A 19,604-nucleotide genomic window follows, 5' to 3' on the forward strand; every position below is an offset into this window, starting at 1 on the left:
ATCTCTGTGAAAGTCATGCAATCTGTAATCGACGTAGTGGCACCGTATTTGGCCGATATATTTAATGCTTGTGTTAGAGAATGTGTATTTCCCGATCTGATGAAATACAGTAAGGTCATTCCTCTATTTAAAGCGGGCAGCAAAGATGACCTTGGAAATTTTAGACCTATTTCAATACTTCCTGTTCTCAGTAAGGTGTTTGAAAAAATTGTATTAAACCAATTGCTTCGACATTTCAACTCGAATGAACTACTTCAAGATCAGCAATTTGGTTTTACAAGAGGTCGTTCGACGACTGATGCCGCCTCTGTACTAATCAAGCACATATACGACGCCTGGGAACACTCGCTAGATGCTATAGGTGTCTTCTGCGATCTGTCCAAAGCATTTGATTGCGTGGAGCATGACACACTTCTACACAAGCTGAAGCACTACGGTCTGTCAACGGAAGCTCTAAGCCTTGTTAAGTCTTACTTAAACCAAAGAACCCAGAAAGTGGTTGTAAATGGAACGGAGTCTACTGGAATGACTGTAAAGCTCGGAGTTCCACAGGGTTCAATTTTGGGTCCTTTTCTCTTCCTTGTATATATAAATGATCTGCCGAACCTTGTAAAACATAAATGTGAGATAGTCTTATTTGCTGATGACACCTCACTAATTTTCAAAGTTGACAGGAAACTGAGCGATTATAGCCAAGTCAATGAAACTTTGGAAAAGGTACTAGAATGGTTCACAGCAAATAACTTACTTCTTAATGCGAAAAAGACGAAATGTGTCAAATTTTCGCTGCCGAATGTAAGAAAATCTGAAACTATCATCACATTAAATGGCGAAACGCTGGACCTTGTCGAGAATACGGTTTTTCTGGGCCTTACTTTAGATAGTAAACTGCAATGGGCCCCTCACATATCTGCCCTGGCGAAAAGGTTGAGCTCTGCCGCGTATGCAGTAAGAAGAATCAGGCAGTTTACTGACGTGGAGACAGCTCGCCTAGTTTACTTCAGTTACTTTCACAGTATTATGTCTTATGGCATACTGGCGTGGGGCAAAGCAGCTGACATAGAAACCATCTTCGTTCTTCAGAAGAGGGCAATCAGATCTATTTATAACATGGCTTCTCGTGACTCACTGAGAGAACGATTCAAGGAAATAGATATTCTCACAGTAGCTTCACAATACATACTAGATGTGATAATGTATACGCATAAGAATATAAAGTCCTTTAAGAAACTGTCCGATATCCATAGTTATAATACGCGAAATAAACATAAGTTAGTAGTCTCCAAGTTTCGTCTACAGAAAGTTAAAAAATCGTTCATGGGAAACTGTGTAACATTTTATAACAAAGTACCCTTAGAGGCATGGAACCTGCCCTATACTTCATTCAAGCAATACGTCAAAAATGCACTTCTCAAAAAGGGATACTATAAAATAGATGACTACTTGGGAGACACGGAATCATGGCCAAGTATCCAGTCTCAAAAGCTGTAATAGTTTTGCGTGCAGTGTCCCGGAGAGGCATATGGCGCTGTTGTTTCTAGCTGTTCAACCTTATGTATTAATGTTTGTTATGTTTTAGTTATTTTGATGATGACATTGACATATTAAATACATAGTAGTTATGTATTCTGTAGAACTAGTTTTAAGATTGTTAGCTTAACAGTCTCTTGACGTGAAATATGTATTTCATACAATTTTTTATTTTTTTTATTCTTTGACATTTGGAGAACCTTTACTCCTCCAAATCTTATTATTGTGTATTATTATTTTTCTCAGACCGTGGGGACCTTATACATCTCCAAACTTAATGTATTAACCGTGGAGACTATACGTCTCTGTCATATTGTATAATATACTTGACTTGGTACATACTAGTTATGTACAGAATGTAGCATTAGTTTATGAGACTGCTAGTTTAACAGTCCAGACGCGGTTTATTTATTTAGTATAAATTTTATTTTGACACTTGGAGAGACTTTACACCTCCAAATTTTATTAGTATTAGTACTCTGACATTGGGGACCTTTTACATCTCCAGATTTAATGTGTTTTTAACCATAGAGACTATACATCTCTATTGTATTGTATTAATTATTTATTTTAAGATTATTATAATGTAATGTTTACCCAGGTATTGGCTGTTGTATTTATAAATGTTGTTATGTATTTTTCATGTCACTATATGATGTTCCTATAAATGTTGTATTGACTTGTAAAAGAGCCCTTGAGGCCTACTTGCAGAATAAATTTTTGAATTTTGAATTTTGAATTTTGAATATTCGTTGCTAAGCAACGGTAGTGTACCTATATTTGTTGATGGTTGAATGCCAAGATGTTGTGTCACAATTTGACGTTAAAAAACAAAAGAAGGTTGCTTTACAGTCCTAGGTGTGTAAGGCAGTATGAAATTCCTTTACATATCTTCTTCACTCATTGCACCTGATATGTAGGACCGGACCGGACCTAATTTGACGTAAGTCATGTCATCATTTCATAGCAAGTTTGAGAAAAGTAAGTTACATTCTCGATAGCGTTTATGTCAGTGCCGAACTGGAGGTAGCCACATAGCAGGACATAGCGGCAAACTGCCTTTATTTCACGGCTGGCTATGACGCCTTTTCGATTTCAAAGGTGGCATTGGGATGTCAACTGTAGGTGAAAGTCTTTATATTTCAATTTAGGTATATTCAGAGGCCGGAAATCTCATGGTGGTTTGAATTGTCATTAGGGACATCTCATTTATCAACTCTCGATATACCTATTTCGATACTATGTTGAATACAACATATTAAAAAAGATTTAAAGTAGAGGTAACAGGTAGGTAGAGGTATTCTACATTATATCGATATATGTGTATCGGAAGTCGATATGTGAGAACTCTCTATGACCGTTCAAAATGCCACAATGATTCCGGTCTCTGCATTACTATGCACTTATGAATGTCATATACTGTCGATAATCATAGATCCAAATGAAATGATCTTTACTTAATTCTCTCTTTTCCTTGCCTTCTCCTTCTTCTTTCTTACATCCCTTTCTTTTTAATATGAAATAATATTCAAGCTTTAACTCAAATCACACGATGATACTATCAGATGAATCAAATTCACCAAAGTTAGTTGAATACCCGGGAAGCAGAATTCAATCTGGCAACTAACTTGGCTAATGTTGGAGTTAGACCATCGGGTAATTTATGCTGGACAGCTTTGAGGATTTTATTTTATTTAAATTTACACGAGGGTATTTCGGATGCTATTTAGATGGGAATGGAAGATCGTTTCTTTGTCACACACTTGTTTGTGTCAGAGGGTATAACCAGCTAGAAAGTAAGTATCTAAGTAAGTAAGTGATAAACACTTTATTGTAGGTACGTAAGTAACATGGATAGGTAACAACATGGTATTTCTTTCTTTTTCTTTAATTCCCCTTCTTTTTTCCTTCTTACCTTTTTGCTATACGTTAATTTCTTTCTTACATTTTATTACCAATAGCTCATTCTTTTTTTTAAACCATTAGAATTCTATTCATTCTCTAACTGAAATTACACGACGCTGCTATGAGATAAATCACATTGAACAAAGTTAGTTGAATATCCGCGAACCAGGACTCAAACTGGTAGCCAACTAGTTAGTTTGGGGATTTTTATTTAAACTTACACGGCAGGAAAGTCGACGGACATGACGGCCCGTAGCTAAGGGACTAAGCGATATTGCATTAGAATGAGGTTTCAAAAAGTTTCTATAAATGAATGTCCATGTGATCTCATTTTGCCATTCACATTTCTGTAGCACAGCGAGTGATAACATATCACTAACAATTTTTTAACGTCTGAATATGTCGTTCCTCATAGTAACTTATCATGTACGTTTTCGTAATTTTTATACAAAATGATATTTGACTATGTCTGGAAATTTTTAGTCAAAAAATCTTCACGAGAAAACTGGAGTAACTCTTAGAAAACAATGTTGGGAGCTTGTATAATTTCCGATTTAGATTTAAATTAGAAATTGAGAAATATGTGAAACACGTAAGTATAGTCAAAATATTGTAAATTAATCTTAAATAGTCTCGATGACGCTTGGGAAACGCATTTTTTTTTCACGGCAGTAGAGAAAATTAATGAGAAGAACCAATACAAATTATACATTCATTGTACGACAAACACAAGTATAAGTGTGAGCAGTTTTAGTTTTGATAAATAAAATATGTAATCAACAGATCTGGTGCAAAGGCAATGCGCCTTTGCGCTGGGGACAACTTGCGGGGGAGGGGGCTTTTTTACTAGGATTAAGCTAGTAAGTTATAATTAATTGTTTTGTTATTTTTAATGTTATTATTATTTGTTTAAAAATGTATTGAAAATAAATAAGGTCCACCTATCAAGTAGCAAATATGATTGTTGATATAAAATGAAACGGAATAGTAATTGGTAATGAATTCGACATAATTAATCGTTTTACTTCGAATCCCATTTGGTAGCTGAAAGAGCTTTTGGTCCGAGCGTCACAGAGCTGGGGTTGTGGTCACGGTTCACCACAGAAAAGGCTATATTGACGGTCTGCGCGCTCGGTACGTTTGCACATTCGGAAGTTTGTTTGATGTAGCGCTCTTAGGTATGCATTCTAAACGCGTATAGGCGTTAGGCGTGCGACACTACTACTATAACATGTGCGCTTATAAGTATCTATTAGCGAGAGCAGGCAATTCTTAGGTATGCATTTAAGTATGTACTATCAACTACACACTAAACTGGCCATGGGAGTTATTGCCATTTAGAAAGCAGTGGCAGAATAAAACATGTAGATATAACAGCTATAGTAAGTATGGATGGAGATTTATTTTGATATTTACAGGTTTTATGTTTATACAGGACTAATTTGATGTGTGCGTGGCTTTTGGCACGATATCTCCTTTATGAAGGACTAATCTATGTCCATTTTATAGTCAAAAAGTCTGGCTTTGTATGACGGTAATTAAGAACTTTGTGAGACTTCTTTGAATGCATTAGCAATTTATAAGTAGGTATAGTTTCGTATGCCTTTTGATATTAGAGTGAGATTGGTTCGGGCGTTAGAAAGCGGACGTTGCGGTCATGGCTCACCGCAGAGACCGCTGATGACTAGGGCTATGTGCTCGTAGCTTTGTTTCGTAAATTTCTGTGTCATGTTTATTGAGCTGTTAGACAGAGATGCATTCTTCGAATCGAATCGAATGGCGTTTTATTTTTCCAGAGATGTTCCAAATTTGAATGTCATAACCAAATCGATTTTGATGTAGATATGAAGCAATTACAACATTATCACAGGTAAGAATTTTTTTGTAACAAAATAGTTTGTCGTAATGTTGGCCATTATTTACGGATTTTGAAGGCATCATAGAGAGTTTATGATATGTGTGTAGATAAAACATTTTATTACACTTTCATGTTCGCGCTCAAAGCGGCTTATTTTCATCGATCGCGCTAGTAAATTGGAACTGTTTTCTTACGGGGTCTGTCATAACTTACGCTAGAAGTATTAATGTAATGTATTAAATTCCAAAGATTCTCGAAAATTATTAAATTTAATTAGTACTAGGGAAAACATCAAAAATTACACGTTTAAGAACATTGTATCAAATGTAACCACGTGGACTCAATTTTGTCTATATGTCTGATATGGGTTTTATAAATTCATTTTTTAATAATACTGTTTTAAAAAAATTGAAAATGGCGCGGTATCTAGTCATGTTTATATTAAAATTAAGTAGAAACGAGTATTAGTGCGAGTGATAGCGGGTATCGAGTATTGACGGATAATAAAACTAGAATAATGGAATCACATCTAGTGATTACAGCTTATATTCAACAATAAAATATCCTAAAATGATCTTGCTATCTGACTTTTATAGATTCATGCTATAGTATAGCTTATATGTAGATACAATTTAGAGATAACAAGCGGTCTTGCGAAATACAAAACATAGAAAATAATACAGGAACCAACTTTAGAACCATGAAACATTAATAGCATTTTTTAACATCGTTTGGTTTCCTCTAGCCGCCCACCATAGAAGAAAAATTGGCAGTCAAATTTGTGTCAGTGGTATTGAAATATAGAATTACATATGGCAAAGTTTATTTATTTATTTATTTTATTTGTTTTAAAATCGAACGAAACAAAACAAAGGTGACTCTGCAGCGGTATCATGGTCGCATTTTTATCACCTGTCATGTCATGCGTCACTTTCGCACTTACATACTTGTTAGAATGTGATAGGCATGATGACTAATGATAAAAAACCGACCATCTTAGCCAAGCTGTTCCATGATGAGTCAAATTTCATTGTAGGTAATTGTACTAGTATTAGTACTGTGAACGTCAAGAGGATAAGTAATAAGCTTGTCGTAGAAGTTAAGAAACAAAAATCATCCATCTCCTAATTGAACTATCTTGGGACAATCCCAAGTTGCAAGAGATATTGACGTCAGCGGCAGGTGACAAATTTCGCCCACTTTGTTTCCGCACTTGATAAGGTTAATGGATCGGCCTAGTTGGAGTGAGAGTGTCTGAAGACATAATGATCGCCTTATCGGTATTATGACAATTTGTTCAGTCACGGATTTACTTTATTGAGCCATTTAAGGTTCAAGCTATTTTGCGCGGCATGCAATGTCCAATGTAAAATAATACCTAAATATCCCAACAATCAAAGTCCGTGACTGAACGTCGACGACAGAACTAAGCTAATAAAGAACGTAGATCTTAAATTGATGTGTCTTAAGGTGTCATTTAGAATAAAATAGACTACATTCATTTACGTTACATCGGTGAGATAAGAAAGGGTATAAAAGGTAAATGTAGCGACATTACTGTGCTAATCGGATTAAACTAGTACAGAAATATCCGAATTTGATAAACCGCTTTTTGATTTTTGGATCCGGAATGCAGATTCTGGTAGAGCGGTGTTCAAATTAGTTTGTTGCTGTCGTTAATGTTAATGATTGGCGCAATGGGTAGGTTTCTAGTCAACATAAAAGTAAATATTTGGGGACGATTTTACACAGATCGACCAAGCCCCAAACTAGGCAAAGCTAGTACTATGGGTACTAGGCGACGATACACTTACGTATGTATATAGTTAATTACATACTTATATACATAAAACACCACACAAATAAATGCCCTTACCGGGATTTGAACCCAGGACCATCGGCTTTATAGGCAGAGCCACTACTCACTAGGCCAGACCGGTTGTCATAAAAATTGATTTTGTCAATACGATTCATGACCAAGCACATACCGGCACTTTTGGTAAAATATAGTTAGGTGGTAATTTTACTTCATAATTTTATGATACAATTTACATAAATGTTTTTGTAAGATATTGAAACTTTGTCCTATCTTTGTAGATTTAATTTTAGGATACCTTAACTACAACTAAAAGTACTGAAAATCTATAAATACATACTAAACCTGTAGTTGCCATTCTGACAGCAGCACAAGTTTCGCAGATCTCGCTTACAATTTATTATGCACAGGTTTTTTAAATGTATTTATTAAGCAATCTAAGCGCACTTACTTCTATATGTCGTGACATAGTGTAAGATATGGCATCATAATAGCAAAGACGAATTTTAAGTCCATTATTATAAGGTCCGGCGCACACGCCGTTAACAAGGGTCGCGTCGTGCCGAGTGTGCCGAGTGCTCTTCTTTGCGCCCGAGTGCTTGCATAACAGGATGGCGCAAGTGATCAAACAAAAGCGTATATACTTTGCTGAGTTTTAAAGCTCAAATTAACTGCAGGAAGTTAAAATATATCTAAATTATACTCTACCCTCCTGAGTCCTAGATTCCGTCTTGCAGTTTTGAATTTGGAACCTTCAATAATTATAATTCAATTGTTGATTTAAATTTGTCTTTTTAAAAAGACATAGGGACATAGGAGGATATACTACAAAATATATTCAATAAATAACCTTATTCAAAAGACAATAGAGAGTTAAAAGAAACAAGAAACATTTCAGAAATACTCTGGCAATATTTTCCACAATGAAAGTGGAAAAACCTGTTGTACCTATTTAACTTTTGCTAGCATGTTACAAGTTTGCTCAATAAAAATGGTGATATTCATGATTACCTCATTTGGGTTGAGTCAAACCCGATGATTTCTGCTTCACTCATCTGTGGATCTCTATGAGCAATCCTGGCTTTCGACACGTCGGAAGGTAGGAGCCCAAGCGATATCTTACCGTACCTTTCTGCCATTTTTTGCGGGAGAAAACGTGCACACAGTTGCACTTTTCACTCACTACATACAAAATCCAGTCGGTAATGACGACACAAATACATAGAAAATGACACACATCAATAGCAACTCTTACCCACCTCGATCTGTTTTTGTGTACGGACGAGTCACAACACGCATTACGCTATGCCCAGTTGGGCATGTGCTTCGATTAAGGGGAAACAGTGCGAATGCCGACTCTCTTCCCGGTGTTGCTCAAAGGTAACTCTAGTGGAATGGTATCAAATTAAACACCATTTATTATCAGGCAACTAAGGCCCATAGCAATGCTTAACTTAGCTATGGCTTCTAGTGAAAAGGAGTACAAGTTGCGCGCAGGGCTGGTGAAATATAAGTTTCATACGAGTTAAAAGGGACTTGTACCCCGTATCACTGGAATCACAGTAAAATTGATTTGATATTTTTGGTTATTATTACTTCATTCGGTAAAATATTTATACACATCCAAAACATATTGCTACTTAACTCAATTACTGAGCTCGCAAAAAACATTGCCTCATATGCTTTCCTCTTCTCACTTGCACCGCACAATTAAGAACAAGGCGCACAACTCCAAATTCACCGCACAGATTTAAATCAAGCCCGAGCCCAGGACATTTTGTGCAAGTATTTAATCGTGTAACGGACGTTTTGGGACAGTTACTTGCTCTGTTGCGGTTTCTGGGCGGTTTCATTAGTTAAGGAATAAAGGAAATGACATTTCTAGTAAGCATATGTAACTTTCTAATATTAATTTATACTAAAACTAGTGACCCGCCCCGGCTTCGAAAACCTTAACAAAATATATATCTCAAGATTCACTCAATTGATAGGCAAAAACCGTATGAAAATGCGTTCAGTTTGTTTTGAGTTTATCGCAAACATACAGACATACGCAGCGAGGGATTTTGTTTCATAAGGTGAAGTGATTCATTGTTGCAGTGGTAGAAGTTCGATTTAACCTTTGAAATATACACGTTTTGTTCAAAGATGTCACTTACAAGCAACTTACTTATTACTTGTTGCTTACTTGTTTTGGCAAGATCACGTAAGAGAAGACATATAAACTTGACACAAATTCATTAAGTTAAAAAAAAAAAAATCTTGTGCTAACCACCGATTATCTGTTAACCTGTTGCTACTGGTGGGAACCTATAATTGGCTCTTTGTTATCTATATATATATAACTATTGTACAATTTATAGCTGTTGGTTCTCCGAACAATAAATAAATAAGTTTACATCGTACACTGTAAGGCCGCGGACTAGTAGCACGCGGCGCGCGGTGCAGCAAGCGGCCGCCGCTGTCGGCCAAAACAAATTCATCGAAGTCACATTTTGATCGTGCCGCTCGCTCGGAGCTAGGCGGTGCGAGTGGTATAGTTTCTATTTTCCTCCGTGAGCTTCTACGGGTTATCGTCTTATCTATTGTTTAAAAACCGCAAAGGCGCGTGCCACTATGAAAAAATGGGCAGGCCGCATAGGTAGCGTTTATTGAATTACTACTCTATTGAGCACGGAATAAGATTCATTATGAACTAATACAGAATTCTAACAGAATAGCTGTCTGATCTCTATTGGTGCGTCTAAGGTAGGCGACTAAACGCTCTCAAACCAGCTTAACTTGTGACACTGCGATCCGAAACAAAGATACGTATTCGAAGACCTCGCTTGCACTGGTAATGCGAGCGCACGGCTAGCTAGCGCAAAGGAAGCAATGTTATGTTTCTCGAGGAGCAGGTAAAAAACAGGGCCGGATTTTCACACAAATATATTTGGGTGGTTTTACGTTGTTTAATTTAAAGAGATAAAACATAACACTATTTAAATAGTAGGTACACATCTAACAGAATGGGTTTGTGTAATTACAATAATAACGAGATATACTCATTTTTATAATCAACTGTTTAAACAGTTGTTTGCTAATTTTAAACTTTAAACAGGCTAATTTTAAATAAACAATAAAACAATGGTAAAATAGTAATAAATATGTATATCCATTTAACAATCCCGTACTACTAATGTTAAAATAGACCTATATGTTATAATTATGTACACTAAAATAAAGATATTATTTACAATAGAGTACACATTTATACAAATTTATATTATGAGTCTACAAAAAAATAAGTAACATATACATAATAGTGTATGCATAAAATAAATAAATATAAAACAAAATATGCATATCGTTTAGAGTCAAATCACGCTAACTCTTTCAAGCAAACCATACAAACAGTGTCAGTTTGTTAGAAGTCTGAAGAGTTAGCGTTATTCGACTGTAGGTAAAATCACAGAAAATAATGTTAAAATAGTTTTAAATATATTATTTTCTGTGATTTTACCTACAGTCGAATAACGCTAACTCTTCAGACTTCTAACAGACTGACACTGTTTGTATGGTTTGCTTGAAAGAGTTAGCGTGATTTGACTCTAAACGATATGCATATTTTGTTTTATATTTATTTATTTTATGCATACACTATTATGTATATGTTACTTATTTTTTTGTAGACTCATAATATAAATTTGTATAAATGTGTACTCTATTGTAAATAATATCTTTATTTTAGTGTACATAATTATAACATATAGGTCTATTTTAACATTAGTAGTACGGGATTGTTAAATGGATATACATATTTATTACTATTTTACCATTGTTTTATTGTTTATTTAAAATTAGCCTGTTTAAAGTTTAAAATTAGCAAACAACTGTTTAAACAGTTGATTATAAAAATGAGTATATCTCGTTATTATTGTAATTACACAAACCCATTCTGTTAGATGTGTACCTACTATTTAAATAGTGTTATGTTTTATCTCTTTAAATTAAACAACGTAAAACCACCCAAATATATTTGTGTGAAAATCCGGCCCTGTTTTTTACCTGCTCCTCGAGAAACATAACATTGCTTCCTTTGCGCTAGCTAGCCGTGCGCTCGCATTACCAGTGCAAGCGAGGTCTTCGAATACGTATCTTTGTTTCGGATCGCAGTGTCACAAGTTAAGCTGGTTTGAGAGCGTTTAGTCGCCTACCTTAGACGCACCAATAGAGATCAGACAGCTATTCTGTTAGAATTCTGTATTAGTTCATAATGAATCTTATTCCGTGCTCAATAGAGTAGTAATTCAATAAACGCTACCTATGCGGCCTGCCCATTTTTTCATAGTGGCACGCGCCTTTGCGGTTTTTAAACAATAGATAAGACGATAACCCGTAGAAGCTCACGGAGGAAAATAGAAACTATAATTCGCGCGGCTCGATCGAAATGTATAGCCATGCTGCAGTATACCATAACATCGTGTGACAACATACCATAAAGTTTTCTTATCGTTTGAAATCGAGTATTTAAGAATAAATACATTTATTTTAGTTCCATCTCTAGGTTAGGTTCAGTTACTGATTCTTGTATATAAGATATCATACACAATTCTTTGCTACATTCCTCATGCCACGCACAGACTGAGGACCCTACACTTAAGTGCTTACGTAACAAGAGTCTAGACACGGAGAAAATCCACGGCTTTAGGTGTCACACAAGTTTCATTCGCTTAGATTCTGGAATACCTAGATACAATAGCACAAAAGAGTACTAGTTCTAAGCTTACAAAACCGAGTCCTATACGGATATACAGTCAGCAATAAATAGTGACGGGCAAAGTGGCTAAGTATATCGGAACACATCTTTATCCTAATCTTTAGTTTTTAAGCTGAGTTCGACTCAAGATCTATTCAGGACGTAAGGCGCCCCCATAAAACATTTTATATATGTTTCTCAATTATCAGCATCTCTATAACCCTAGGTAGTAACTATATTATCCATAATAGATTGTACTAACCAGCGACAGAATCTCGGTAGTGGCATGCGCCTTCTTAGCGCGTGACGACCACACGCTACATTTTGATTGTTCATTATGAATCTACGGGCTAAAGCTATAGAGTTGATAATCAGTAAATATTGATCAAATGATAATCGTTCTGACCCGTTTTTCATAGCGCCTCGGGTTTGCGGCTTTGAAAACAATATTGAATATATTCTTTGGACCGATTTCAGTTTAAAAACTAAATAGCAATGGTATCAAAGATGTGTTACAATATATTTGGCTACTTACGTCGTATCTATGTGTTAGATGCTAACTATTACTTTCAAACCAGAGGCCATAAATTGGAATCCAAGATAAATCAAGTACTCGCAAATATGTTATTATATCATTTGATATTTACACCACTAGGTATCTTTATTACGAAGGAAAACCTCGCGAAGAATCCGCACGAATCCCATAAAGCCTATTTAGATTTGGGTGTAAATATACAAGTTGCTTTCGTAAAAGCTAGTGTTCTTACCTATTCAATATTTACCTTCCACATTTTTGGTTCAACAGAACTTGTCTGTCCAATAGTGTATCGAAAAAGAATCACTATTTATTATTGTATGACTTAAACTTTTAAGTAGCAAAAAAATGAGTGTTATTTTAAGCAGTTATTAAACTATGTGGCTACCACCAGTTCGGCACTGACATAAAAGCTATCGAGAACGTAACTTACTTTCTATGCATCTCGCTCGTACTCGCATATAAGTGAGAGCTTATATGATAGTTTTGACACTGTCAGTGACTCATGGTACGGGTATTAAACGCATTCGTAATTGGTACTAAATTAAAGCAAATAACATCAGTAGAAAGCGTGGAAACATTACAAAGTATACTTAATTGTTACAATACTATAGTCAAATGTAGAAACACTATCAAACAATAAAGAGTATTTGTAAACCAAAATACATGTCATATACGAAAGAAATAGTGACCAAAACCTCCAGTCCCTAGGGATGGAATCAAACTAGCACCTCTGCATTCGAGACAGACTAAATACTATAGCTTAATATTAAACATTACTTTACCATAAAAAAAGAAATAAAAAGTCTACGGCTTATTCAGCAGATATACTGCCAGTTGATAGCACTCGCTCTCCAAAGCCATTAAATTTCATTTTGGCGGAGAGCCAACTTGTTAAGAATGCATCTTATTGAAAAAAGTGCCTAACATTAAAAGGGGATAGAATTTACGATGAGCTACTGACTCTGAACTGTAGGGATATATCTATTTGAAAAAGTATTCCAGAGTGGCAGATACTTTTTCACCACACCAGCCCGTAAAGGCACTCTTGATTGTTCAATTACTGATGAGAAAGTTGCATTTTATCCACATGCGTAGCAATGCTAGATTGTTAGCCAAGAGATGAAAGGCACTCATTTCAGTCAAGATTTGGCGCTCGAACGGCCCGATTTGAATTTTAAGATACGTCAAATATTAGGTCTAGATACGATATGGATCGGATATGTCAGTGTCAAAAGCGTCGTTTCTTCAAACAAAATGGTGGGTCATATATTTTATATCCTTAACTTTTCCTGTTTTACGCCCCTTTAACCAATACGGATAACGATGGTTGTAGTTTTATCGTGTCATGCGCCACTCGTGTTCACATACTTGTGAAAAAGTGACGGTCAAGATGACTGATGATAAATGCGAGTATTACTTGCCGGTGAAATCGGCAGTCAAACTTATTCTTAGCATTATTCGCAGCGCGTCTTGTTTGGCCCAATAGCATACGGTAGATGCATAATTGTGAATGTCAAAATGGATCAAACTGACATTTGTATAGTTCTATTTCTATGTTGACGACAACGTCTCGTAATAATTTCTTTGTTTCTTGCTCATTTATGTTTTTAAAGTGTAATATTGATAGCTTGTTATATAATAAACTAATGTGGAAGTGTGCACATAATTAATCTTGAAATCTTGCGTTTTTAACCATTCTGGCTTCAACGCCCGGCAGTCCACGTGGCTGCTTGTAAAAAGTACAGCAGCTATTGCTTTACAAGAGTTCATAATCGTACATTGTCTTGTACTTACCCACTGCATAGTCATCATACATTTATACTCTGGCACAGCGACCTTGTCAGTAGAAAAAGGCGGCAAATTTAAAAAAGTAGGCGCGAATAGTTGACTTCTCAACGAAAAATAGAATTTCCCGCCTTTTTCCATTGACAAAATTGGGCGTGTTTCAATTTAGCTCTCACTACCTCGACACTAGCTAAATTGTCTCACTGGACGGAAACCATTTTATTTTAAAAACTGAACTGCACTACTTCTAATACTACTGTCATGTTTTTATGAATGGCGGTACTGTTACTCATAGCCACATAATAGAATGTTCGATCGATGCTCCGTTCCCCTTAGTCGTCATCCGGCTCCTCTCGACATAGTGGCGCCGTCTAGAGATTGCTGCCGTCATCATCGATATCGATATTCCGTAACTACATATCGATAGTTGGCAAAATCTTCAAACGTTTTGTTAATTTAAAAAAGTTAACCTATTCCAAACTATTCCAGATATGGAAAAAATCGGTTCACCATGACCATCTTCATGACTTTCGGATATTGGAAGATAGTGATTTGTAAATAAAATAAAAGTTAAGTTGTGTTACACGTAGATCTATAAGTATCATAAAACACTAGCCTCCACCCGTGACCTCGTCTGCGTAGTCGTTCAAAATGTTCAACCTTAATTTTAACCCCCTTATTTCTGAAAAATATCCCCTTACCTATTTAAAAATCCTTTTTAGCTGAGTGGTCTGTTATATAAAAACACAATTAAAATATATATGGTATGTTGTACTCAAACGTTAAAGCTTTTGTTAAACAACTGTTAAAAATTATGTCTGTTGACTTTCTATTTTTCATACAAATTAATTATTATCTTCAATGTACGCTATCATCATTATGATTGACATTGCTTGTCATGCTTAACAAAATTCGCAATACAGTGCATCTTAGAAAAAGTTTTAAAGAGTTACAAGAATCAAAACACTAGTTATTTTTCAAAGTCGCTAAACAAATTTTGGTCGGTATGAGGAGTACCTACAGCCTTCAGTTTAATTTATTGCTCCTGTTACAGCGTCCACACCTGGTATATGTTACAAACTTCCGTTGAAACATTCAACGGTTTACGCTGCGCGTTGTCTACTGTCAGAATTTATATTAATTACACCTATTTCAAACATGTAATGTATGTAGATAAACCGAGCCAATCTCATTATTATGTTAACGAAGCCACAATAAGTGTTGTTAGTTAATTGTGGGTGTATGTTGCAACTGATTCCCGGAACGCTATATCGGTCGGTGCAGCAGCTCGGTCGTCAATCAACCTGCTTCGCTTTATACGCTTCTTTGCCATATTGATTACTTTATCTCTCTAGTCTCGGCGTCGGTAGGTAGCCTAAATCGGCATGATTCAGTAAATGAAATTAGGATTTTAATTAGGTATAATGATAGGTAGGTATTATTAAAATAGCAAGATAAAGGGCCAAAGCAACACGACGTCTCTCTCTCGCTCTCTCCTAAGCATTATTATACCCATATGATTTTGGGGGTCTGCTTTCCTTGTCTTTTCTGTGTCGTCCACTGTAACGTCGCAGGCACTCATGTCTTTTGCTATGGTATCTGCCCATCTCATCTTAAAATATCTATATATTTTTTACATTTACTTGAACACTTCAGTTTTTTCCAACCTGTCCCATCCCTACACCCTTACCGCCAGGAAAAACTGAAGTTAAATAATACATTCTTCCGCTCGTCATTAGCTTTATTTGGGGACATTTAATTCAATAGGATCAATTTTTTAACCGCTGTTATTTAATCATCTTTAACAGAAATATTGCCTTCACAAAACGATTTGAAATGCCATTAAACTTATTTGAGGATGTTGTGTATGCGAGTAGCTTACATAGCATACATACGCCATCACGTGTATCCTTGTGTTGGCGGCAAAGCGGTGAAAAACTATCTGTCACTCTCTATGGTGGTATGATGGCCGCGGGCTATACTAAATACTCTGTGTGGAAGTGAAGTTACATTGTGTTTGTGAGGGCAATGTCAAGCCGGTGTCTATATTTAAGTATATTTTAAGTGTTACCAAATTAGCAATTAAACAATGACTATAAACGCCATAGTGCATCTTTTAACAATTTAAATTAGTCCAGATCCAAATATGTAAATTACTTTTCAGTGAAGTGTCATATAATTTTAGTATTAAGAGGGAATTATACCTCGTACTCGTCCGTACAAAAAGAGAAAATGTTTTTCCAATTCTAAATAAATGAAATATTTCTCCATGATTTTTTAGTATGTTATTGACACAATGAAAAACTAAGTTAATAGGGTTTACCTTTCTTTCAAAATTTACAATACAATTTTTTTTTAAGCGAAACCTATAAATGTTTAATATATTATGCTGAAAGCGATCGTATCAAAATCAAATTTATTTGTTAAGATTTAGTTAGTGGGAACCGCTTTCTCCCGAAATGGATATTTCATAGAAAAAGTACCGTTTTCATTAGGATCGTTGTTAAACTATTCTTCCCTCTTAAATAGGTAGTGATTTTGCTGAGGGATCTGACAAGCAAAAATTTAAACACAAGTAATTATTTTCAGAATAGTTCGTTGTATCAAAATAAGACCAAAACCGTAACAAATTGTTAACTCTAAATCAGCTCCCTATATTTTAAGAAAAAAACGCGATAAGGATACGTTTCACAGCTTAAACGTTTATAATAAACAAACAAGATTTGTTCATGCATTTAATTATAGTTCTTTTCATTGCTGTTTATTTACGAGTTTTACGCCATCATTTAAACTGCGTTTTATGCTTTTAATTTCTGCTAATGGCATGCACTGTTTTATTGTTGTTCGTATTTTTCTGTAAGAAATTAAAAACAGCTTTGTTAATTGTTCTTTCTGCAACAGCCATTGAATTCAGAATCTCATATATATTTATATTTACTTAGGGCCTATTGCGCCATCCAGGGTTAGCCATTAACTCGGGGTTAACCGGTTAAACCCGGAGTTTCCAGTACAATTGAACCCAATTTAACTCCAAGTTAGCGGCTCACCCAGGATTGGTCTCATACCGCCCCACCACGCATAACCAACCGTATGTGACATTTTAAAATTACTTACGGTCGTTATGTGTAGTGAGTAGAACAGGTGCAAATAAAACTTTTTACTTTTTATTTTATTTTCGCTTTGCGGGATAAAATATCGCCTAATTAAGTTACAATTTATATCTATAGTCTAAATTCATAAAAAAATATTGAAATTGTTTTAAGAAAAATACTATTGGTGTTCACTGTATTTTTTCCTTGTTTCAGATGTCGAGGGAACACAACAAACGGTTGTGCGCAAATTACAAATACATAATGAGATAGTTATTTAAGTGCCAAAAGTGAAAAAAACTACTTCTTGAAAAGTGTAAATAAAGTTTTAAAAAATATGTATACAAAAAGATTTTGATGCCATTAGAGAAGCATGAAATTGAGCGTGAGCGCATACCGCGCGCACGCGTCTGCGCACAAGAAGATCCTGACATCGTCGTACCAGCAGCACTACGGGAGCACCGCCGCGCCGCCCATCTGTAACCCGCCGACTAACTTCACGCCTAAGGTATGACGAACGTCATTAGACATATTTCTTTCTCTTTTTTTACGGCAAAAAAAAGAAACATGCGTATTCTGATTCTAATAATAGGTTATGAGTTAGATGATCGTTATGGATCTGATCTATCAGTGTCAAAAGTGACATTTCTCTATCAAAACTGAAACTTTTGATAACTAATCCAGATCTAATTCATATCCTGTTATTAAAATCAGAATAATCCTGAAAAACGAGTTCGAGCCTTGGTTTCGCCTAATAGAGGAAAGAGTTAGTTATGAAAAAATACAAAATGAGGATATAAAATTATGAAGGTATCTTGTGAGGTACTTGTTTTTACGCTTAAAGTACGGTATGCTGCAGAGATAACTGACGCCTCCCCATGCACAGAAACTTATTTGCAGGGGGAGTTGGTTATCTCTGCAGCTTACTGTACATACGATTTAGATAAACAAAAAAATAATCTTAACTTTTATGTACCTATTTAGTACGAATAGTTTTTGTATTTTCCTGGCGCATTTACTTCTCTAGAGTGTTTCACCTAAGAATTCAAGTGCAAAAGGGTTTTTTATTAAAATTCTAAATCGCATTAGTTAACATAACCATTATTAGTTACTTTAATAATATATCACGTCCGCGCACAAGGAGATCCCGACGTCGTCGTATCAGCAGCAGCTGTAACCCGCCGCCCAATTTCACGCCTAAGGTACCATGAATGTTATTATACCATTACTAACTATAGGTATCTATACTAGTGGCTCTTAATAAAATTAGCAATTCTTAGCTAATATTAGCAAGTAAGATACTCATTATTTGATTTTAAGTAAATACTGACAATTGATATCCTTTCTATTATTTCTATATTAACATAAAGTGTAGTTGGGAGTACAACAAGTAAATATTAGTGAAAGCTAACTAGATGTCTTTAAACTTTTCTAATATGAGTTTGAACTGAAACATAGAAAATGTTTAAAATCCAGTAAGGTAAGGTAGGATAAGACTATCACCGGGACAAGACTAACTCTTAGATGGTTAGTTCAATCGACAACCATTTTGCCTATTTCGCGTAAAATAAGGTAGCGCTACTCTAACCACACCAGCTTGTAAGGTAAGACAAACACTTGTCCTCATACTGTTAGTCTGGCCCCCGAGCAAAATAAACTATGTTTCATCTTACCCCACCTTACCTTACCTAAAAGCATTTTGCATTAAACGAAACACTTTATTAAATAACTCCTAATGAGCGTAAAACTTTGTTGAATTCATTAACTACGAGTACCAACTTTCTACTGAGCAAAGGAACAACATTTGTAAGTTCATTAGAAACCTGACGCATTTTAAAACTATCACATTTAATTTGGTTGCACAGATATTACGCTGTGAACTAGTTCACTCTTTGTGTCAGTTTAAAAAATCTGACCCCAACTTTTTTAGCAAGCAAGCATACGGCCCACCTGATTGTAAGCAGTATATTTAGCCTATGGACGACTGCAATTCTACATGTAACATGTGCGTTGCCGACCCTAACACTCCGCACCCTCGTTGAGCTCGTAACATTCCAAACTAAAATATTTTTTAAACCTTTAGTTGGAATAGACAATACATTATAAGTTAAATCCAAGAGGCCAACTCAAAATTTCAATTATTCATGTACATACAAGTACGACCAAAATGTACGCACGAATTGACATCACTTAGATTACAAAATTTACGCTTGAACTGGCCTCCATTAAAAGCGTTTTGCAAACGTAACATTTTATTTAATTCAGACATTATTTGCAAGTTCATTAGAAAGCAACACTAAAGTTCATCACAAAATGCAAGTTCATTAGAAAGCAGCATTAAAGAT

The 19,604-nt window shown here is 35.4% G+C and overlaps 1 protein-coding gene across 6 annotated transcripts in view; it reads left to right on the plus strand.

Annotated features, from left to right (window-relative positions):
• Nucleotides 1–19,604, plus strand: part of LOC133529010 (uncharacterized) — a 621,251-nt gene that overhangs the window by 292,026 nt on the left and 309,621 nt on the right. For all 6 annotated transcript variants that reach the window (XM_061866585.1, XM_061866588.1, XM_061866586.1 and 3 more), the window contains exon 2: nucleotides 17,476–17,767. In XM_061866585.1, the coding sequence (XP_061722569.1) occupies nucleotides 17,633–17,767 (135 nt within the window). In that variant the 5' untranslated portion in view covers nucleotides 17,476–17,632. The remainder of the gene's footprint in view (nucleotides 1–17,475; nucleotides 17,768–19,604) is intronic.

This window comes from Cydia pomonella, chromosome 20, assembly GCF_033807575.1.
Source record: "Cydia pomonella isolate Wapato2018A chromosome 20, ilCydPomo1, whole genome shotgun sequence".
NCBI classification, from domain to species: domain Eukaryota; kingdom Metazoa; phylum Arthropoda; class Insecta; order Lepidoptera; family Tortricidae; genus Cydia; species Cydia pomonella.